This window comes from Acanthaster planci, linkage group LG02 (genome assembly GCF_054643075.1).
Source record: "Acanthaster planci isolate LZ-2023a linkage group LG02, COTS_SCS, whole genome shotgun sequence".
Taxonomy (NCBI): Eukaryota; Metazoa; Echinodermata; class Asteroidea; order Valvatida; family Acanthasteridae; genus Acanthaster; species Acanthaster planci.
This window is the reverse complement of record NC_141778.1, coordinates 16,118,032-16,137,869: the sequence shown is the minus strand read 5'-3', so window position 1 is coordinate 16,137,869 and position 19,838 is coordinate 16,118,032. Positions and strand designations below refer to the sequence as shown.

General features: G+C 39.6%; 1 protein-coding gene across 2 annotated transcripts in view; it reads right to left on the bottom strand.

The window, feature by feature from the left end:
- Window positions 1-19,838, bottom strand: part of LOC110973148 (stromal interaction molecule homolog) — a 47,592-nt gene that overhangs the window by 19,867 nt on the left and 7,887 nt on the right. For both annotated transcript variants that reach the window (XM_022223713.2, XM_022223715.2), the window contains exons 3-6: window positions 11,830-11,944; window positions 7,657-7,768; window positions 5,168-5,283; window positions 4,148-4,322 (exon numbers count right to left, since the gene is read on the bottom strand). In XM_022223713.2, coding sequence (XP_022079405.2) covers window positions 4,148-4,322; window positions 5,168-5,283; window positions 7,657-7,768; window positions 11,830-11,944 — 518 coding nt within the window. The remainder of the gene's footprint in view (window positions 1-4,147; window positions 4,323-5,167; window positions 5,284-7,656; window positions 7,769-11,829; window positions 11,945-19,838) is intronic.

The following is a 19,838-nucleotide window of genomic DNA, read 5'->3' as shown; positions in this document are numbered from 1 at the left end:
GAATAGAGCCCACAAAAGAAAGAGCACTGGTACCAGTACTAGCTGGTACACGCAAAGGCTCGCATACAGCCCACAACAGAAAAAGCACTGGTGCCGGTACTAGCTGGTACACGCAGCAAAGGCTTGAATACAGCCCATAAAAGACAGAGCACTGATACCAGTATAAGTTTATCCAAAAGTATCTTTTGGTGACTCAAGTCAAAAACCGTAGTAGAGATTCCCTGACTGAATTTAAACTGAGCTTAATTGTTAAAGGTACACACAGGTACAACCTGACTCAAGATATGGACTTGGACAAAACAATCAGGTCACAACTCCAAAATTTAGCGACTGTGTAACAAGCATGTACATGTACATGTATGTACATGCAGTACAGTTTTCAGCCTTTGAAGTCACATTGGCTAACAGGCTAAGTTAAACAATGTTTGTGAGAAGACAATGGGACTACGATACTTCTATAGATGAATATTTTACCCAGTCTCACATGAAGTTTTCATCTTCCAAACTGTGCATTTACATGTACATTGGTACATGTACACATGCACGTACATGTACATGTACATTGTATACATAAGTACAATAAAGGGATACATGTGTATACATGTACAGCACTTGTTCCGGTACATATACAAATAAAATGTAAAGAACACGTTAGAAAAATCAAGAAATTTCAGACTACATTTCTGGGGCTGTCAAGTGTCCAAATTTGTAACTACGTACATGTACATGTACCTATGGATAAATTTATGGTGTGTACATGTAGTCCCCTAATTACCAATCGAGTCATGCAGTAAATTGATTTACAAGGTAAGCGTGGCAGGCTTATCACCCATGTTTATGCCACGTGTACCTAATTTACACTGTTCACGTACAAGTGCAATATTGTACATGTACATATATATGACAATTTGTGCTGCGGCGATATCGAAGTGTCAAAGATAATGTAATTTCAAACTCGCAAACAAAGGACAATTTCTGGTCCTATAGATTAGACTCTGCTGGCTAGGGGTTGCTCAAGACCTTTTATTTTTAATTAAATTTTTTCTTTTTGTTATTTTTATTTATTTTCACCTGTTTATAATTTGTAGTACGTCACTGTCTATAGCACCACCATAATATACATGTATGTATGTAATGCAATATATCAGGTACAAAGTTTCACTAAATTCTGTCACCAGAACATAAAATTACAACACCACAATTTTATGAAAATGATTTTTAAAATCAATCCACTGTACATGTATTCACATATACACAGTATACTGCAAATGCACGCGCTACATGCATCGGCACTTGTTTCTTATGAGGATACTCCACACAGAAGCTACTCAGTTTTTCCATCATGAACACTCCTTCAAGATGGAGTTTCGTTTTTAATTTTTCTCTTCATTTTGCTCCCAACAGCCAGAAACCTAAAATACCTTTGAAACTGGATCCCGGGGAGGGGTGAACATGTGCAGCTGCAACTGACTTTAAAAAAAGCAATTGGCATTTACTTCATACCATGCGTACATGTAAGCCTTGTGTCAGAAATGTGTGCCCTGATTACAGCCTTTACAGCAGCTGTTCCTTTACAATATTACAGCAGTCACAGACAGAGCAGTATTAAAACTGTCGCTGAATGACCTCCACCCATCATTTTGATAAAGTTTTTGTCTTTTCTTTGTTGGAATCCAAATGTTCTCTTACAGCCAAACTAGCTTTTCATTACCTCCAAAAAAACAAATTGTACATTTCCCGTTTAAACCTTGTTTAGTAGAGCAAACATGAGCCTCAATTGAATTCTATTATTATGGTTAGTTAAATCATTCATTTCTAATTCATTTTGCAAAACCTACATGTACTTTACATAATATGATTGCATGCATTATGCCATAATTTGTTACAAATGCTGTGAACTTAAATACACACTGTGTAACTTTTGTGAAATGTGTCACAATTTGTTGCACATCTAACACAATAAAAAAGGCATACATGTAAGTGAAGTTCACCGCTGCATGAAGTTTTGCAAAATCGACTGCTGTGCATACATGTCCAAACAAGGTCTTCAAACCCTACATTACGTGGACCCTATTTTGTTCACATAATATATGTACATGTACATTGTAAGTCAAACAAATGCTTGTTTGCATGTTTTTTCAAAGAGCATGTACACGTGTGTGAGTAATTCCAGAAATCAGGCGTCCAAAAGTGCGACATATTCGTGTCCCTGTTACATCTGACCTTTGTTATTTGACATGGAAATATCACCGGAATTGTTTTCAAACTGTATTACTATTAGAGTAAAAACGATTGCAGTTACACCATGGTTAAATCTCTTTGTTGAGTATGTGTGGTTCTGAGAAGAACCGGGGAATAACTCAACATTTCGAAAAGTGCAATCTGTCCATCTTCAGGAGACTGCAGGATTCTGACTGTCACACTAAATACCAAAAAAAACGATGAGGTTTTTCCCTTGCAATTATTGTGTAAATCAACTTTTTTTCAATGTAAATGAATTTAATGTAATCAACACATATTAACTGACAAATACACATGCAAATTAAAAGGGAAAGTGAAACTCGTCTTGTTTTGAATGGTCATGACAATTGTGATGTCCCTGATATACATGTGTACACATTGGTCTCCATATTAAAATAAAGACCCATGTACCTTGTATATCAGTTTCCTATGTCTGGCCCCAAGGTAGGCACGTATGTAAACCTAGTACCAGCCCCAATGCAACCCAACCCAATGGTCAGTGGTTACACACTGAGCTGAGCTAGAAACTGTGCAGATGGCAAGAATGAGCAGTCAACACACAGCTGTACATGTGCCACTTGAGTGATAACCAATGCCAAAAATCAGTAGACTGTGCATGCTGAACCTGCATGTACATGTACAGTACACGCCCGTACCACTCGAATAAATAGACCTTTTCTCTGAAGAGGAGTCATCCATTTTGTCCTCCTGCAATTCTTTGGTCATTACTCAGACGATGGACGCAATTTGTGGAGGAGTTTGTCAATATGCAATGCATCATGGTCCATTAGCACTTGTGCGTAAAAAGACCCATAAGCATGCCCCAGACATACATGTACAGGTGCATCATGTACTTGCATATGCCGGAATGGTGGTAGGGACACACATATTGTACATTTAACATGTGGCTTTTCGGACGTGGAGACAAATGAAAAGGATTATTTGGTAATCAAAGGGCAGGACCATGTACCGTACAAATACCGGTACCATGATTTTCGCTGGACAACCATGCAAAGGCTTTTAATCAATATACGTGTATGTCCATGAGGGAGCATATAAACCCATTTCCTTCAGATTGACAAGTGGCCCAAAAACGTGATAAAGTACATGTACGTGTAGTTTGAGGGGGCTCATTTGGTCTTGTACTGGTTACGCAAAGGTACTGCAAACTGACATGCACACGTGGAAATATACATAACAAGCACTCACAAAGATGTGAAATATGCAACATTCAGGTGAATTCCTGTAACACAGAGCCTTGCTTCTTCCTGCAAGCTGATACACCTGTACATGCAACATTTCAGGTGAGTAGTAGCAGGAGCTGCAGAGGCCCCATATGGTGCAGAGAGGAAAGGAAAGATATGGGTGTACTAGAAATTTCAACCGGATGAAGAATTGAGAAATAAACAGCTGACCTAAATCCTAACATGGTAAAATGAGCAATTTTACCTTTGGATGTACCTGTACTTAATTAAGTTTGGTAAAATCGCTTGACATTAACCGTGTGCATGTTTTTAGCTAAACAAGGGTGTATTTTGGCAGTCACAACCAAGAATTGGTGGGGCTTGTTCCTCTCTGGTAAATTGTTTGACAGTCTCCTGCGATTGAAATAAAAATTTCCAGAGAAATTCTTCCATGAGAAGTAACCCACTCAATTCTTGGTTATTACTGCATTTTCAAAGAGGTACATGTACATGCACCGGTAGGTGCCCAACATTTACAAACGGGGGTGGGGACCCAAATGGAGATGAACCGAAAAGTATGCAAAGGTATACTTAAAAGAATATGAAAAATTGTAGGAGGGGTTCACTGGGGCAACCTCCCTCTAGACCCATTATTGTGAATGGCAGACCAAATGGAAACCAGTGTATTTCTAAGGAAAAATTGGTAGGCCTACAGTCCTTACTTTTCCTGCATGTCACTGAGTGCATCTTCTGCCCTCTGCAGTCCCTCCATGTCTCGCAGCATCTGCCTGATGTGGGATTGGGAGTACCGGTGCTGGACATAGGCGAACCAACATCCGCCGACGGCGACTACCAACGAGACCAAGAGAGTCGTATCCTTCAAGTAACTGTGGATGGCTGAGGGCACAAAGAAAGCAAGACGGTGTGTTGTACAGTAGTTGGGATTTTTGGAACATACGGTCACACACATGACGGCAAACTCAGCAAGTTTTCAAGCATGATGAAGCCAACAGAGCCTTAATAGATACAAAGTCTTCTGTTCTAACTCACAGATCAGTGACACACATACACAGTGGATTATCCTGCTATAATAGGACATTTTAACATCTCACTTGGGGAAAACAGTACTGGAAAAAAAAGATATACCGAAATCTTTAAACTAATGTTGAAGATCTATACGAAGAACAAAAACTGCACATTTTTTAAAATCTTTTTGGGAAGGGGGGTGGGTAAGGTTAACTACAGGTGCAGCACATTTTTATGTTGGGTCACACAAAAAATCCCAAAGAACTTTTATGCTGTCGTATTTTGCTGGGCAGGCTTAGTAATTTAAAGTTCATTCACACAACTGCTCATCCGTCGTAAGTTGGTAGAGGGGACAAGCTGTTACAATAAACTCCTGGTGTAAGAAATTTAGATTACTGCGGAGTTATTGAGACATGTACATACTGGAACAAAACAGCTGTGTTCCCCCCCGCATCATGTGGAAAAGAGAGACCATGTTAAAATACACAAACTTAAGCGTTAAAACAAATAACAGGACACACTGACACAAAACACTCATAAAATTAAATAAAATGCAACAAAAATAATATGACCACGAAACCAAATATTATCTCAATATTTGTTTACCAGTTATCGATAGTCAGATACTGGAATGATTTACAATTCGCACGACATGTTATTCCTTTAAATAAACATTCAAAAGAAAAAAAGAACACATGGACCGAGATGGAGCTCACGTTTTGGCGGTCCAAATAAAACAACGTCCATGGCTTTGAGAGAGATCTTCTGCCTGTGGATGGGATCGGTGATTCCGAGTATCGACGTCAGAAACTGGGCGCTGTTGATGGCTAGCCTGTGTAAGAGACACAAGAGAAAACAAAGGAGTTTCTTATGTCCCCCGTATTTACCGAGGAGGAAACAAGGAAAGAGTGTCCTTCAGAGAGTCCATGAAATGGGCTTTTGTTAGATACACATTTTGAACAACTTTCTGCTCCTCGTAAATACATGTAGATATACAAACTACATGCATTTGGAAAGTGCACTTCTTCAAACATTTGAAGTTTCTGGACCTGTGAGGGCACTGTTGCCATGATGTCAAATTTGGAATACACTGTCTCAGTTAATTTGACAGCAATTACAAGTACAGTGTACATGTAGGAAGAAAGCTACGGTACGGTACATAGTGCATGTGCATGTACATGTACGTTTTCATTGCTCTTTTGCAAGAGATACACCATGTAGAACTTCCAGCACTCTATAGAAGAATGTTGCACCTCACATAAAAAGTACCAAAACAATCTGCTACCGCTGATTCATTGTTCAAACAGCACACTACTACATGTAATTCATTAGTCAGAAAACAGTGACCACGTAACTGTGACATACATGTACATGTACATGTACCCGGTAGTGTACATGTACATGTATGTGCAATCCATGTGTTTGAAATTTGACCAATCAATAACAACAAATACAGTAGATACATGTACATGTACACATGAGCCTTCCATCAATGTCAAATTGGTCTAAATGAGAACGGCTCCAAGAGTTGCAAAAAAGGAATGTTAAATGTAGTTTCCACTGTCACTCTATACACATATCCAGGGACCCAACAAAAAAATGAAGCCCCAATACATGTAAATGCACTCTCCAAATGCACCAATCAGTCATTTATACATGTACAAGTACCTCTAAACCACTGGCCAGCATGCACTCTAAAGACAGGATGTCATCTATTGGAAATTCACAAGTGCAGGTGATACAATTAATCAAGTGCATGATATATTTTCCGGAATTTTTTTCTGTTTTGAGTGAAGGCCAACAGGCACTTAAGTTACAGCCATGATCCCTGGCAACTCAGACTGCCCCTTGGAAAACAGGTGGTTCCTTACAAACTGCAATCTCCTGCACATTGTGGGATATACATGCACATGAGCCAGGACTGTACGTTTTACCATGGAGGTAGAATCACATTCTACTTCCATGATTTTACAGTGTCGAGGGGCTTCAATGGACCTTCAATTTTGCAATTGAAAGTCTTACAGGAACCCCTCCGCCCGGGGCCATTGTTATCTACATTTCGGCAGTCCTTGTGAACAAATTTGTGGCTGAGGATTTGAAAGGGCCAGGTGATTTTCGGTCAGCAAATAATTAAAAAAACTGACTATGAAAAATGTCCACTGCTCTGGACCACAATGGACCATATCCCACATACATACATGCATGTCTGTATTTTTGTCAGGATTCATAGGTATTAGGGTCACAATCTCTATAGAAAAATAAAATGACCGATGCACAACCCCTTTTCTTTTTCCATACAAAGGGATGCAATAATCCTCAGGGAAAACTGTCCAATTCTAAAGTTACAAGCACACTGAGTACATGTTTATATTTTAGCAGCAAACATTCTTTGAAGTTTGATGTAATTTTCAACACAGCTCCAGCTTCCACTGTGCGGTACTAACATGTAATGCATGAGGACTGGCATGCGTATAGCCTTCAAAGTTCAATACATATGACAGAAACAACAAAACCTCCAGTCAGTTTGAGTTGAAATTCACTATTTGTACTGATAAGTCTTTAAGAGTATACTAAATTTTTTTGTGTTTAAATGAGGCTAGGGATAGCCAAGTTCTGGTGGAAAAGGAGCGGAATCCCCCCTGGTTTGAGATGCACATCTGACATCTTTGTAAGATGCCATCTTCCTTTTGTCTGAAATTATCAGACGAGTAGTAAGGGACACGTTACAAAGATGTCAGATGTGTATTGATAGGGATGGTTGCCATGTGGAGGGCACAGCACATTAAACTTATGAGGTAAGTAGTCAAAACAAAGCAGATTAGACTGATTTAGGTACATTCCTTGTTTTCAAGCAAAGGTAGGGTATTCTGCACACTTGCATTGTTGAGCCTTGTTAATCAAATATGCAAACTTGTCACAGTGCCGATTTCAGTACCCTTATTATCAGTCTAGTTTGTTCACTCATCTGTGTCAATAACATCGCAAACTGTATAAGCTTGCAAAGAGGACATTCTGCCCTTTTTCTAGAGATGTTTCTTTCCCATATACATGTATGAAGTAGTTCTGCCATTACAGTAATTTTATCTCAGTATCCTTTTTATGTGGTCACCCTGGATTTCCAAGGGAGACACTCCAGGCTCTTGCAATGCCACAGGAAATGGACTGTTCCCAGCTGCACACAGGTGGCATCACATTATGCTCTCACCTTGGGATAGCGGAACCTTCAATGGCATTTTTCTTGAAGGCCTCCCCATACTGAGGTAGCTCTACAAAATCACACAGCCAGGACACAGTCTGCTCAACGGTCCAATTGTAGACTGAAATTAAGAAGAAATGATAAACTTACATTAAGAACACTAAACGTCTACATGTAACTAACTAGAATTAATCTGTTACAGCAACTGGCTCTTTACAAATGTGCATACATGTACAAGACTGAAACATACATGTACCCTACATGTATGTACACCACTACAGGTTGCACCACTACACATGTACATGTACATGTAAATGTGCATGTATTAAGAGAAAGACTGCAGACATGTACACGTGCCAGTCCAAGCCAACGATGTGCAATGTGTGCATGTACTGGTACATGGACACACTGTACGTAACTACAAAAATGCACAAAATTTGCCCCATATCCATGTTTTTTCCCAGAAGAAAAATTTCATGATAGACACATACATGTACATGTACTGGTAGTATTAGTTACATGTACCCCCGGTACCAGGTTATACCCGGTGTACACCTGTAAGCAGCAAATTACATGCATGGGTCATTCTAAAAATGAGGGGTCTCAATTTTTTTGTGTCCCTGTAACATCTGACATACATGTACATGTACCCGTACATGTATGATTTTGTAAGTTCAGAAGACATTTTTTATTTCCAAGAGTGATGAATTAATGCAAATTTCCAGCCAAACAATAGAAATACCGGTAGCTTGAAATCGATTTCAGTGACATTTCCATATCAACTTACACAGGTCAGGTGTAACAGGGACACAAAAATGTCATGCTTCTGGACCCTAAAATCATAGAATGACCCATAAATGTGTATACCAACATGTACTGTAGTAGCACATTATCCATGCAGCATGCTCATGTACCAGTGCATGTACATGTACATTGTACACTATGTACATTGTACAGTACATACACCAGTATTCACACTGTACATGTACCGGTAGTCAAGTAAAACCAAAGGAAATTTTTAATTAACTTTTTTTCCAGAAATGAAATTCATCAACACAATTCCTGGAAGATAATCCTGCAAGTGGTGAATCAGTGATCTACCGTATCAAATTTTGCTGTGGGGCAAATCGCTAACTGATTTGAGCACTAGCACAGCTGTCACAATGTATAATGTACATGTACTCCGGTAATTCGTGCACACAAGCCAAAGGGACACAAATTTTCAATCACAATTTTAAGAGGCTTCATTCATGTCATTACTGTCCACAATTTCATTACATGTACATGTAGATGCACAAAGTTCACATCAACATAGCAAAGAGAAAGAAAGGATGCATCTTTGGTGTCTGTGTGACACACCTACCGGTACAAAAGTAACTACACTTGATATGACTAAAGCAGAATGTTACCCAATTTCATTCAAATTACTGAAAATGTCTGAGCAATGAACAGACCGCAATTTGCATATCTGGCAATAAAAAAATTGATTATTCTTCAAAATATGAACCAAAACGCACCTTGTCAAGACTATGTGTACTTAAAGAATGACTTGAGTTATTTAAGACACCAACTTGCACATGTATAATAATGATCATTCTGGGATAATCCTTGTAGATTTTGTGGACGTTTGGTTGGCAACCATGCAAAACAAGGCAGTTGGACTCATTTGAAGTTTGAAGTCCAAAGGTTTGTCCCAGATGACTTGATTCCAAACCCTCTCCCAACAACAAAGCAAGTTTAGAACAGTTTTCAGGAGATGTACATGTATTTTAAAACCTTCAATAAAAACCTGAAGTTAAGGAAAAAGGAGCCATAAAGAAAATGGTACAAAATTGACGACAAATGATGAGGCTGATTTGCCTCTCTTCATTCCCTGCATTAGTTGTTCATCAACACTCCAACTTTACCAGCACACATGTACAGGTGTACATGAATATCAAGTGAAAAATAGGATGCACTATCTGGGCCAAAGGTCAAACAGCCCAGGAAGCAGCAAAACATTTCTTGAACATCACAGTCAAGACTGGACAGACTTCCCACAGTATAGTCCTCATTGGTAATTCGGACCAGGGTTTATGGAAACTCAGTTGATGAAAATAAGATACATACACATGTAGTTCAAGTCATAAAAGGATAATTACTTTGGGTCATTTGTTACACTGTTACAAAGGACATTTTAAAACTCGTACTGTACCAGTACATGCACATCAGTTTTACGTGGTGGTTTGTCATCTTTTACATTTTTTACGGAATCAAATGACGTACACTACTGCAGACTGCAGGACCTGTTGAAAGACATTCACTTTACTTTTGTGATTATGGTTTTAAAACACATTATCATCTGTCACCATTTGCAAATCTGTAAAAAATTACAGCAGTAATTGTTACTTCCCGTTGATAATTAGGAGGCTAGGATTCATAAATGATTAGGTGGCTAGAATATATACATGTAGGGATTTCATACAGTATCTGTCAAAAATACATGTACATGTACTGACATTCAAGACTTTTAATTATTTAATTCTGATGAAGATGGAGGACATGGTCACGGTCGGCGGTGTTCCAGATACCGGTATCAGTCACGACTCCCCTCATTCTATCAGACATTGTGAGTGAATGCGAGTGAATTGTGAGTGAGTGTTAAGGAGATCAGAACCCCAAAATCCATGATTAGCCAATGGCTTATACATGTACATGTACATATACCAGGCATTTTGTAGAACATGACATTTTCACTCAACTTGTATCAATTGGTGTACATGTACAATCAATGTGTCATTTCATTAAATGCCCATTGGCCACACCATGCATTCTACCCAAACCAACCAATGTGAAAACATCTAAAAACCAGCCAGCACAAAATATGTCCTGAGGAAACATCGCTTGACATGGCATTTGAAAAAAAAAATAAAATATTGAGGCCTCAGGCCTTGTTTGAATTAAGGAATTTCAACTACTACTCCGGTACCTGTACATGTACATGTATATGTACAGGTACATGTATTCAAGTCTACATTCAAGCATGATGAACAAACATGTACATGTACATGAACATGTACAAGTATTGCACACTGCATGTATTCAGTGTGGTGCTCTTTTGATGTCACATCATTTTTTTCCTACAACTGGCTGCTAAAGCTATTTGTACGGTACAAAAGTAAAAAAAAAACCATTCACACAGTGTTATGAATCCCTTGCAGCTATCAGAATAGCAGATAATAATGAAAAAACATACATGTACGGTATCAGTACCTTTTTAAACAAATTGCACTAAAATCAAAAATCAAACAAAAGGGCATATTCCTGCAACCTTTGGCTGCCCATACAAGGCACAATGAGAGTGGCCTAAAATGTACATGTACGGTAGATCTTTTGTCAGTTTGTATCCTGGGTAACATGTAAAAGGTGAACACAATAATAATTTATCAAGAGCAAACGCCTCTATCAAACGGCAAGGTCTCACAAAACTGCACGTTTTTTGCACTGAAGCCAGCCACTTACGTACATGTCTAACATAGCGGCACATGTACAGTGTACATGTAGATATAGGGTATAAAGGTTTTTCCCAGTATGAGGTAACTACATGTACATGTAATTACTACACTATTGTTCCCGATGCATGAAAAACGAAAATAACATGTTCTGTCAATTAAGCTCCAAGTCACCAGTGCCAAGTTTTCTAGAAAAATAAATCAATGTCCATGTGTAGAGGAGCAGAAAATTAGTTGGGAGATTTTTTTCTATGTACCGGCACATGTACTTTTTAGGTGTACTTCCATCCTGCCTGTAATAGTAGCGTCTACCCTTCCCCTATGCTGCCTGGCAAAAGGACATAATTATGTCAGCTATTGCGATATAGACCCAGTAAGAAATTAGCGGACCATAACAATGTACAGGGTTGGCATCGTATTTACAGGTAGATGGCCATAACTCTACATGTGTGTCCATTTTACAAAGTTTACCAATCCTTTAGACTAATCTGTAAAGAAGCCCTTACTGCGAAGACACTGGACTTGTGCACTAGACTCATGCACAGCACATGCACTTAGCAAGCTACAACACCCAACTGGTTGACGAAACACGTACATGTAACATGCTCATACCGTCACTGACCACCTGTCCACGCGTGAGGTACATGTACCACCACAGTGACAGCTTCAAGCCTTCCTATTGGCTACCCACCTTCAGAGTATTTCCAGGCCATCCACAGGTCGTCCACACTGATGAATTTATCTTCCCCGTGCAGTGTCTGCTGCCGCTCAAAGTCGCTCTTGTACTGCAGCTCATCACGCAGGAACTGTAAAGTTAAAAGTGAAGAAAGAAAAAACAGTCAGGGACAATTTGACTCTATTTGTTACGAACAGATGAGTACTGGAAGACATGTACCGGTAGTTACAGGGGTTTTTTGGAATGAAACTTTGGGGTAATGGGTGGTACAGGAACTGGATATCCTACTGGTAGACATACATGTACATGTACACATTGTACCGGTATATACATGTATGTACATGTGCATGGTACCCGGTAATTACCCCTAATCAAATCACAATTTAAATTTGGTTAAAATTTCAAATAAAAAACTCGCAGTTCCAGTACCAGCGTACCGTACCAGTACCTGTTATATCCCTGTATACAATACACAGGTACCAGGTACCAGCACATGTACAAGTTGTAGTTTCTTACATATACATGTATATTCTGTATAGTCTGAGTACATGTACATTGTATCTTCTGTGCAGTACATACACATGTACATACAAATACATTGTAGATCTTGGTCTTTCTCCTGCCTGTTACTGGTGATTTTTGGCCGGTTTGACACTCTTAATCCGAAAGCCAAGGTTGAGCTGCCTACAGCCAGGTGGTAATTACCGCCCTACAATGACTGAATAATTCGCTCCTTCATGTTTACAGAGCTTCCAACCTCTCCAATTTACAGCCTTTCTGTTTCCACAGCAACCAAGGAATCACCAGGCATGTACACACTGTTCGACAGCCAAGAAGGGTGGCAGTTATGAACTGCGTGCAGGTCAACATCTCAACAGAGTATCTATCTCCGTTTATAACATCATCATTGTTGACAGCTAGAGAAGGTCAAAACAAGTGACAAACTGGCAATGATGGGGTTTGCCAATGTACATGTACATGTAGATGAGGGAGGATCCACCAAACAAGGAAGTTTACACGATGCTTGCAGTTTTAACAGAATTCATCAACACAGTGAATGAGCTTATACATGCATATTGCTGAATCAAACCAAACCTGCGGTAACAAACCAATCAGCATAGACCAAGTGGCTTAATATCCATCATTCAAATGTGCATGGAGTTTGCGGAATCTTTAACAAAACCCCACAGAGTGCACAAAGCCGGCTGAATCCAGCTATCCACAAGAGGAACCAAGTCAGCACAAAGCTGGTTAAATCAGTCCGACAACCGAACAGAATCTACCGTACCAACCCAATGAATGCAAAGCTTTCAGAATCCAAAAGAATCCAACAATCCACGGCAAGTTCGATGAAGGACCACAGTTAACCATAGTTTGACTATTTCTAAACAAACGCACGTTAGTCTACGATGGTTAGACTATTTGCAACCAGTCTATCAAGGTTGCTCGCATCATTTGTTGCCTTAAACCCTTTTTAAAAAGCACGGTGCAGAGAGGACCAGTAATAAGGAAAATGCCCAAGAAACACAGTCTATCAATAGTAAACGACCATTTTCACTTTTAGGTTTGCTATTTTGCCCTTCTATCCTGCAGTCACCTTTTCTCCCCTTCTGCCTAATGACCTGACGATGGTTGACTAGGGTCATTGGCAATTCAACTTTACTGCACATGCACTAGGTGGTACAGTACCAGTACGTCACGAAACAAAAACTAGTTAACTACCATGCTGGTACAGGTACATGTATACATGTATGAAGCGGTCCTTGATCGAACATGACCACAAAGGTTCTAAAGTTCGATAATCGCAACACCAAAGGCCAACATGTATCACGCCAATGTGTCAGTCTGTGCCCTCAATAAAAAAAAAAGCTGTATGATCAAGCATGGCTGAAGACCAAGGATCTCTGTGCAAACACAATATATCCACATCTGATCATCTGATGACAGTGCAAAGATCGATGGAAGTGATACGCTAACATTGATTTTACAGCACTGGCTTCAGCAGCTGATTGTCTGGTGGCCTAGAGCGTGTAATTGCCTTCTAAGAGAAGGTACACATTTGATCTGGTACACTGCATGTGCTACTGCAGCATACGTACACACTGTCCATGCACTCGTGGGAAAAGAAAACAGATCATGTACATGTACATGTACATGTACAGTTGTACACAGACATGTACCGGTACATGTTCCCTTATAAAATATAGGAGATGAAATACATTCATGTACATATTGCCTATAAGTGTTACCCTTTTCCCGTCAAATGAGCCAGTTCAGTTTTCCAACAGCCCATGCCCAGTACCGGGCTATTCAGGTACTGCTACGCGCACGCGCACGTCTGAGAGACTCGGGCGCTTTTTTTCCCACACTGCTATCAGCGACCACAGTCGCCCGCAAGAACAGTGCTTTATATATGAATGAAGGAAGCAAACCTTTAACCCCCGAACCCTCATCTGGGTATTTTCTGAAAGCTGAATACGTGGCAAACATTTCTCAACAGTAAAACCATGTTTGTTTCTGACAAAATTTTCTGCAATTTCCGATCGAAATTCTGTGCGTCCCGAGGTTCAAGTGCTCGCTAAAACAAAAGGCGTGTACAATGGAAGCTTCAGCAGCATTTCAGGAGATTTTCGGAGACTCAGACTCCAGAGATTCCGACTTCAAAGGCATTTTTGCAGATGATTCTTGTAATAGTGACGATGACTTTGTCACCCAGGGCTCCACTGACATTAGCGTGGACGATGCATTTGATAGGCCACAACAACACGACGATGGCTCTGGTGAAGTTCGCCTACAACCTAGAGGTTATCACAGTGATGCAACTCAGATCGCAGCACGTAATGATGCATTTCAGAGGGCGTACCAGCATGACTGGCTGAGCGATGTCAGCCATCCACACGGCCAGCTGATTTTTAATGCCGAAGAGCCTACAGAATATGGGATTTTTCTCCCATTATTTTGATTCAGAGGTTATTGACTTCCTTGTAGAAAAAAACAGATACATGATACGCAGCGACCACCATTGCAAGTAAAGGCGGTATGGTATCGAGATTTCGCAAGTGGCGAGTTGTCAATGACACCAAAATGAGAGCATTTCTGGCTATATTGCCGTTGTTCGTCATTGATCGTCGCCCCATACTGGACCACAGACTGGACAATGAAGGCCCCCGAAATAAGGTCCATAATGTCCAGGGATCGCTTCGAACTAATCTTGACCTTTATCCATTGCACCGACAATGCGTTGCTGACTCAACCTGGTGATGCCAGCCATGATCAACGAGGCAAAATAAAAGAACTAATGGACATGCTTGTGACTCGATGGATGTCGGGTTCTTATCCAGACCGAGAACTGTCAGTTGATGAAACAATCATACCGTTCAAGGACCCCACTGGAATGAAAGTGCACAAACCCAACAAACCCCACAAGTAGGGACTGAATTGCTGAAATTTGGCTGAGGCAAAGACTGGATACATCTGGAATGCTGAACTTTACCAGGGAAAGAAAACTGATGATGTTGAGGTTGGCTTGTACCAGTATAACAATGTTGTAACGACACTTTGTGAGCCAGTGTACTGGTGCATGTACCGGTACATGTACAGTAGGGGCACCACATGTATAGTACATGGACAATTTGTTTTCTTCTCCTGCTCTGTTCAAGGAACTTGAAACAAACAATGTTGGTGCATGTGGCACACTCTGCATCAACTGCGCAGGAACACCGGACGTGACCAAGAAATCTTAACTGAAGAAGGATGACCCACTCCAGGCTCTTCATGACGGAAACTTACTGTTCCTTGCGTGGCATGACAAGAGGCAAGTCAATGTGATGACGTCCGTCCACAATGCCAACACATTCAGGAAGCAGGTGTGTGCTCGTGGGCAGCGAGACCCTCGAGAAGTTGACAAACCAGTGGCCATAGAATGTTACACCAAGTAAATGGGTGGAGTTGACAGAGCTGACCAGGGCATGTGGTATCATCTGAACATTCACAAGACCGTAAAATAGTGGGGAAAGGTGTTCATATATACATGTACATGTATCTGCTCAAGGTCAGCTACATTGTATTTCAACAGCTGGATTGTGTGGAAATTTCTCCATCCAGACACTCGGCAATCTCCCGGAGAAGTTCCGCTATGAGGTCATTCATGGGCTGGTGGAAGGATACTCAAGGCCCGATGGGAGACCAGGGCGTCGACCCACTGACGCACCTGCACGCCTGACAGAATGTCACTTTCTGGCCATCAACAATGAACTGACACCAGCTGGACGCCCATCAAAACCAGATTGTGTTGTTTGTTCAAAGCGCCCATACCATACATAATGAATGTCGACTACAAGGCCGACTACGTCCCTGGTTACCACAAGTAAGAGCTGTATATGGACTGGACAGTATGCCTACATTGACAGATAATCACATAAGGTCTTGTTTTCACTGAATTCCAAATTGTTTTTGAACATAATTAATTGCTTATAGTGTAAGACTCATGTATTCATGTGTACATGTACATGCATACGTGTACAGTACATGTATAGGCATGTGCTGGCTAGTTCCTGTAAATCTTTAAAAGACCCCTTGAACCTTCTCTCATGGTTTGAACATGCATCAGGCAATGCACACATGTCTAACTTTGACAAAAGCCACATAATGTACATAATTCAAAAGAAGCTAAACCACGGTGCACTGCAAAGCCAAATCTGCGTGCAAAACAGGGTGTAAACACACCTCAGGCAATATTCTGTGTGTGGTTTGACCTTGACACGAGACAGCTCATCTATAGTCAGAGATTTTTACATGATTACATGTATTGTGGGATTGAAATACTTTGGACGAGTACCCACAAATGATGAGAAAAGTCAATTTGAGTGAGGCTGTCAAAAAAAGAAAGGGGTGATTTTTTTTATAGATATTGCATATTTTAGCCCAATAATCATATGCAAAATATTTAATATTTTGAAGCCTCAGTGTCCCTTTGAAAAAGTGATTGAAAATTGTGCTGTGTTTATTTCTCACTGTAGATTAGTGTTTCTAAGTAAAATGTCAAACAAAAACTTCAGGAGTGATTGAGCAGACATTTTGAAGAAAAATTCATTATTTTCATTTTAATGGTTTCATATTTCATAAACTTTTTAATTTGAATAAAATATATACCCACCAATGGGTAGGTAATTTCATACTGAACAAAAAGTTTTGCATTTTCCCGAAAAACATCCATGAAACATCAGTGGGCAGTTGCTTGGGTACTTGCAAAAGAAACCAGTGCCATTGGAATACGTGTGTACATGTATAAGGATGGTAGCGTGTTTTATAAGGTTAAACACTGTTGAGAATAAATTTGAACACACGTTTACTAATATTTGCATAATTGTAGAGATATATACCGGTAGTTTACACAGTTTAATAGGATTTGGTTGTTGTCAGCTGTTGAAATAATCAGGAATTTGATGAAAATGTCCAGCTTTTTTTAGGGGTTCCAGTGGGACGTGTACATGTACCCGTAACTCTGTCAACTCGCGTTTTTCAGGTTATCTAAAATACCACTATCATGGAGAAACACAATTATTAAGTTAAACCCTGTGTTTAACTGATGAATTGTGTTTCCGGTACGAGTACAACATTTGAGCAATGTGTCGAAATCTGGAGCTTTTTATCAGTTCAAATAATAACTGACATCACAGTGTCTGTCCACAGAGTGACCAAAATGAAACGGGCTGATTTGGCCATTCCTTGAGCAGCAACTTCAAATATACAAATCTTTTTGAAAAAAAGTTTTGACATTAATGCTTCAAATCACATTTGTGTTTTTTCTATCAGAAACAAAACCTACAATTTCATTTTAGGAATTGCAAATGTCAGTCCACTTTATTTTTTCTCTCTAAATGTCAAAATCTTAGACGACTTACATGTACATGTATGAGTACATGTACACATCTTTACAAAACCAAGTTACCGGTACATGTACTTGTCAATAAAATAATGAACAATCCATTAGAAAAAGTTGATTCATTTTGTTGAAAAGAAATTAGAAGACTTTCTGTCTTAAGATTATGATATACACCTGTATGTACAGTATACAGTACATGTATGTGACAAATGTTAGATCTGTTAGATCTGAGCTGAAGTTTAACCCTAACCCTCCTCAATCCTTCACCTGTTGGAGGACTGAGGAGGGTTAAGGTTAATTGTCTTTTTAACAAAACTGATCGTGGAAACTGAAAACAAGTCTTTGGCTTGTGACCAATTCTGTTTTCATTCTCTAATAGGCCGATTGCGTCCGCTAAGTCGCGTGACCTGTATGTACTGCATATATACACATGTACATGTATAGTGGGTCAGTAACAAAGCCAATTTACGGAAGAGTACCCGGTACCAAGCACATCAGTAGTCTGAGTATGGTACCCGGAACCAAGCACATCAGTAGTCTGAGTATGGTACCCGGTACCAAGCACATCAGTAGTCTGAGTATGGTACCCGGTACCAAGCACATCAGTAGTGTGTTTGATATTTAATACCTGCAGGCACTATAAGTCACGTGACTTAACGGGCGCAATTGGATTCAAACACCATAAAAATCTGTCCATGTGATATCTGTCCATGTGACAAACATGATGTCTGTCCAGTGACAAATGTTTGTACGTGTATTCATGAAATAAATGTGCATGTTATATATCGGTATATTTGATGATTGCTTTTGTGAGATTATAAAAGTCATACAGGTCAATTCATGCACACTGCAGGTACATGTAATTATCAATCATATTTTGAAATTAATCTTCATGTTTAAGAAACAAAGAGTCTGTCCATGTGACACGCATACAGTATCTTCAAGAATAAATTTCTGTACCAGGTCACTTCTTAAATATTACTCAAGTTATCTTTCTGTGGTTACAATCAGGAACAGTGAAGACATACTGGTATGCAAAATATACATGTACATGTAATGGCCAAATTTTACACTTGGAAATTTGTATTGCACGTCATACAGATGTACTGGTGTGTTTAAGTGTGGACAGAGCCGCAAGCAATACGGTTGCATTTTTATAATTAATGCAGTTGAGAAGGTTCCCTAGGACTTACAGTACACCGTATGTACATGTACATGTACTGGTACATGTGCGATATGTACACATACATGTACATGTACACCTGTTGATTCAACCCTTTTCTTTGGTGGGCTGCTTGAAGTAGCTCTGGCCAATTTTCTAGCCTAATTTACATGTACATGCAAGTTAGTGAAGCAGTTTGTCAAGTGGCTCATAAATAAGCAGTGTGTGTACACATACAGTATATTGTGCAAGTGCATATTTACTGGTACTGTACAAGTACATGTAATGTACCATACAAGTCTGTATGATGTGTAATGTACCGTCCATGTACATGTATTATAACTCCATTTGACATATACATGTACAGAGTTGAAGCCAGATTTTTAAAATAAATTTTCTTATTGAATGTCTATACGAGTTCAAAGAGGAATGACTGGAAACTACAATGTACGGTTTCAGTAGTGCATGACATGTAAAGGCCATGTACATAAACAACAGGCGTCCAAAAAGGAAATTCAAAATAATATGATCCAAATGTCACTAGAACACCCACATGACTTACAGTACATGAACCCACTAATCTGAGAGACTACCGGTAGTGTGTACCACTGCACATACTATGTGCATGGTACGGTACATGTACATGTACATCAACACACACGTACCGGCATACATGTACATGTACTATTGGACTAGTAAGTCCAACGTACATGGTACATGTACACTGTGCATAATGTATGTGTATAATATACACTGTACATGTACATGTAGGGCCTACATGTACATGGTACATGTACGCGTTAGATACCAGTAGGCGAGTACATGTACATGTACATATAGCAGAAACTCCAGGAAACTGCATCCTTTTTAACTGCACTCACCTGTTAAATTGTATCCATTTAAAAATACAAATTTAGTGATACATACATGTATGTACTATTCCTGTACTCATACCAGTACTGGTACATGTACAGTACA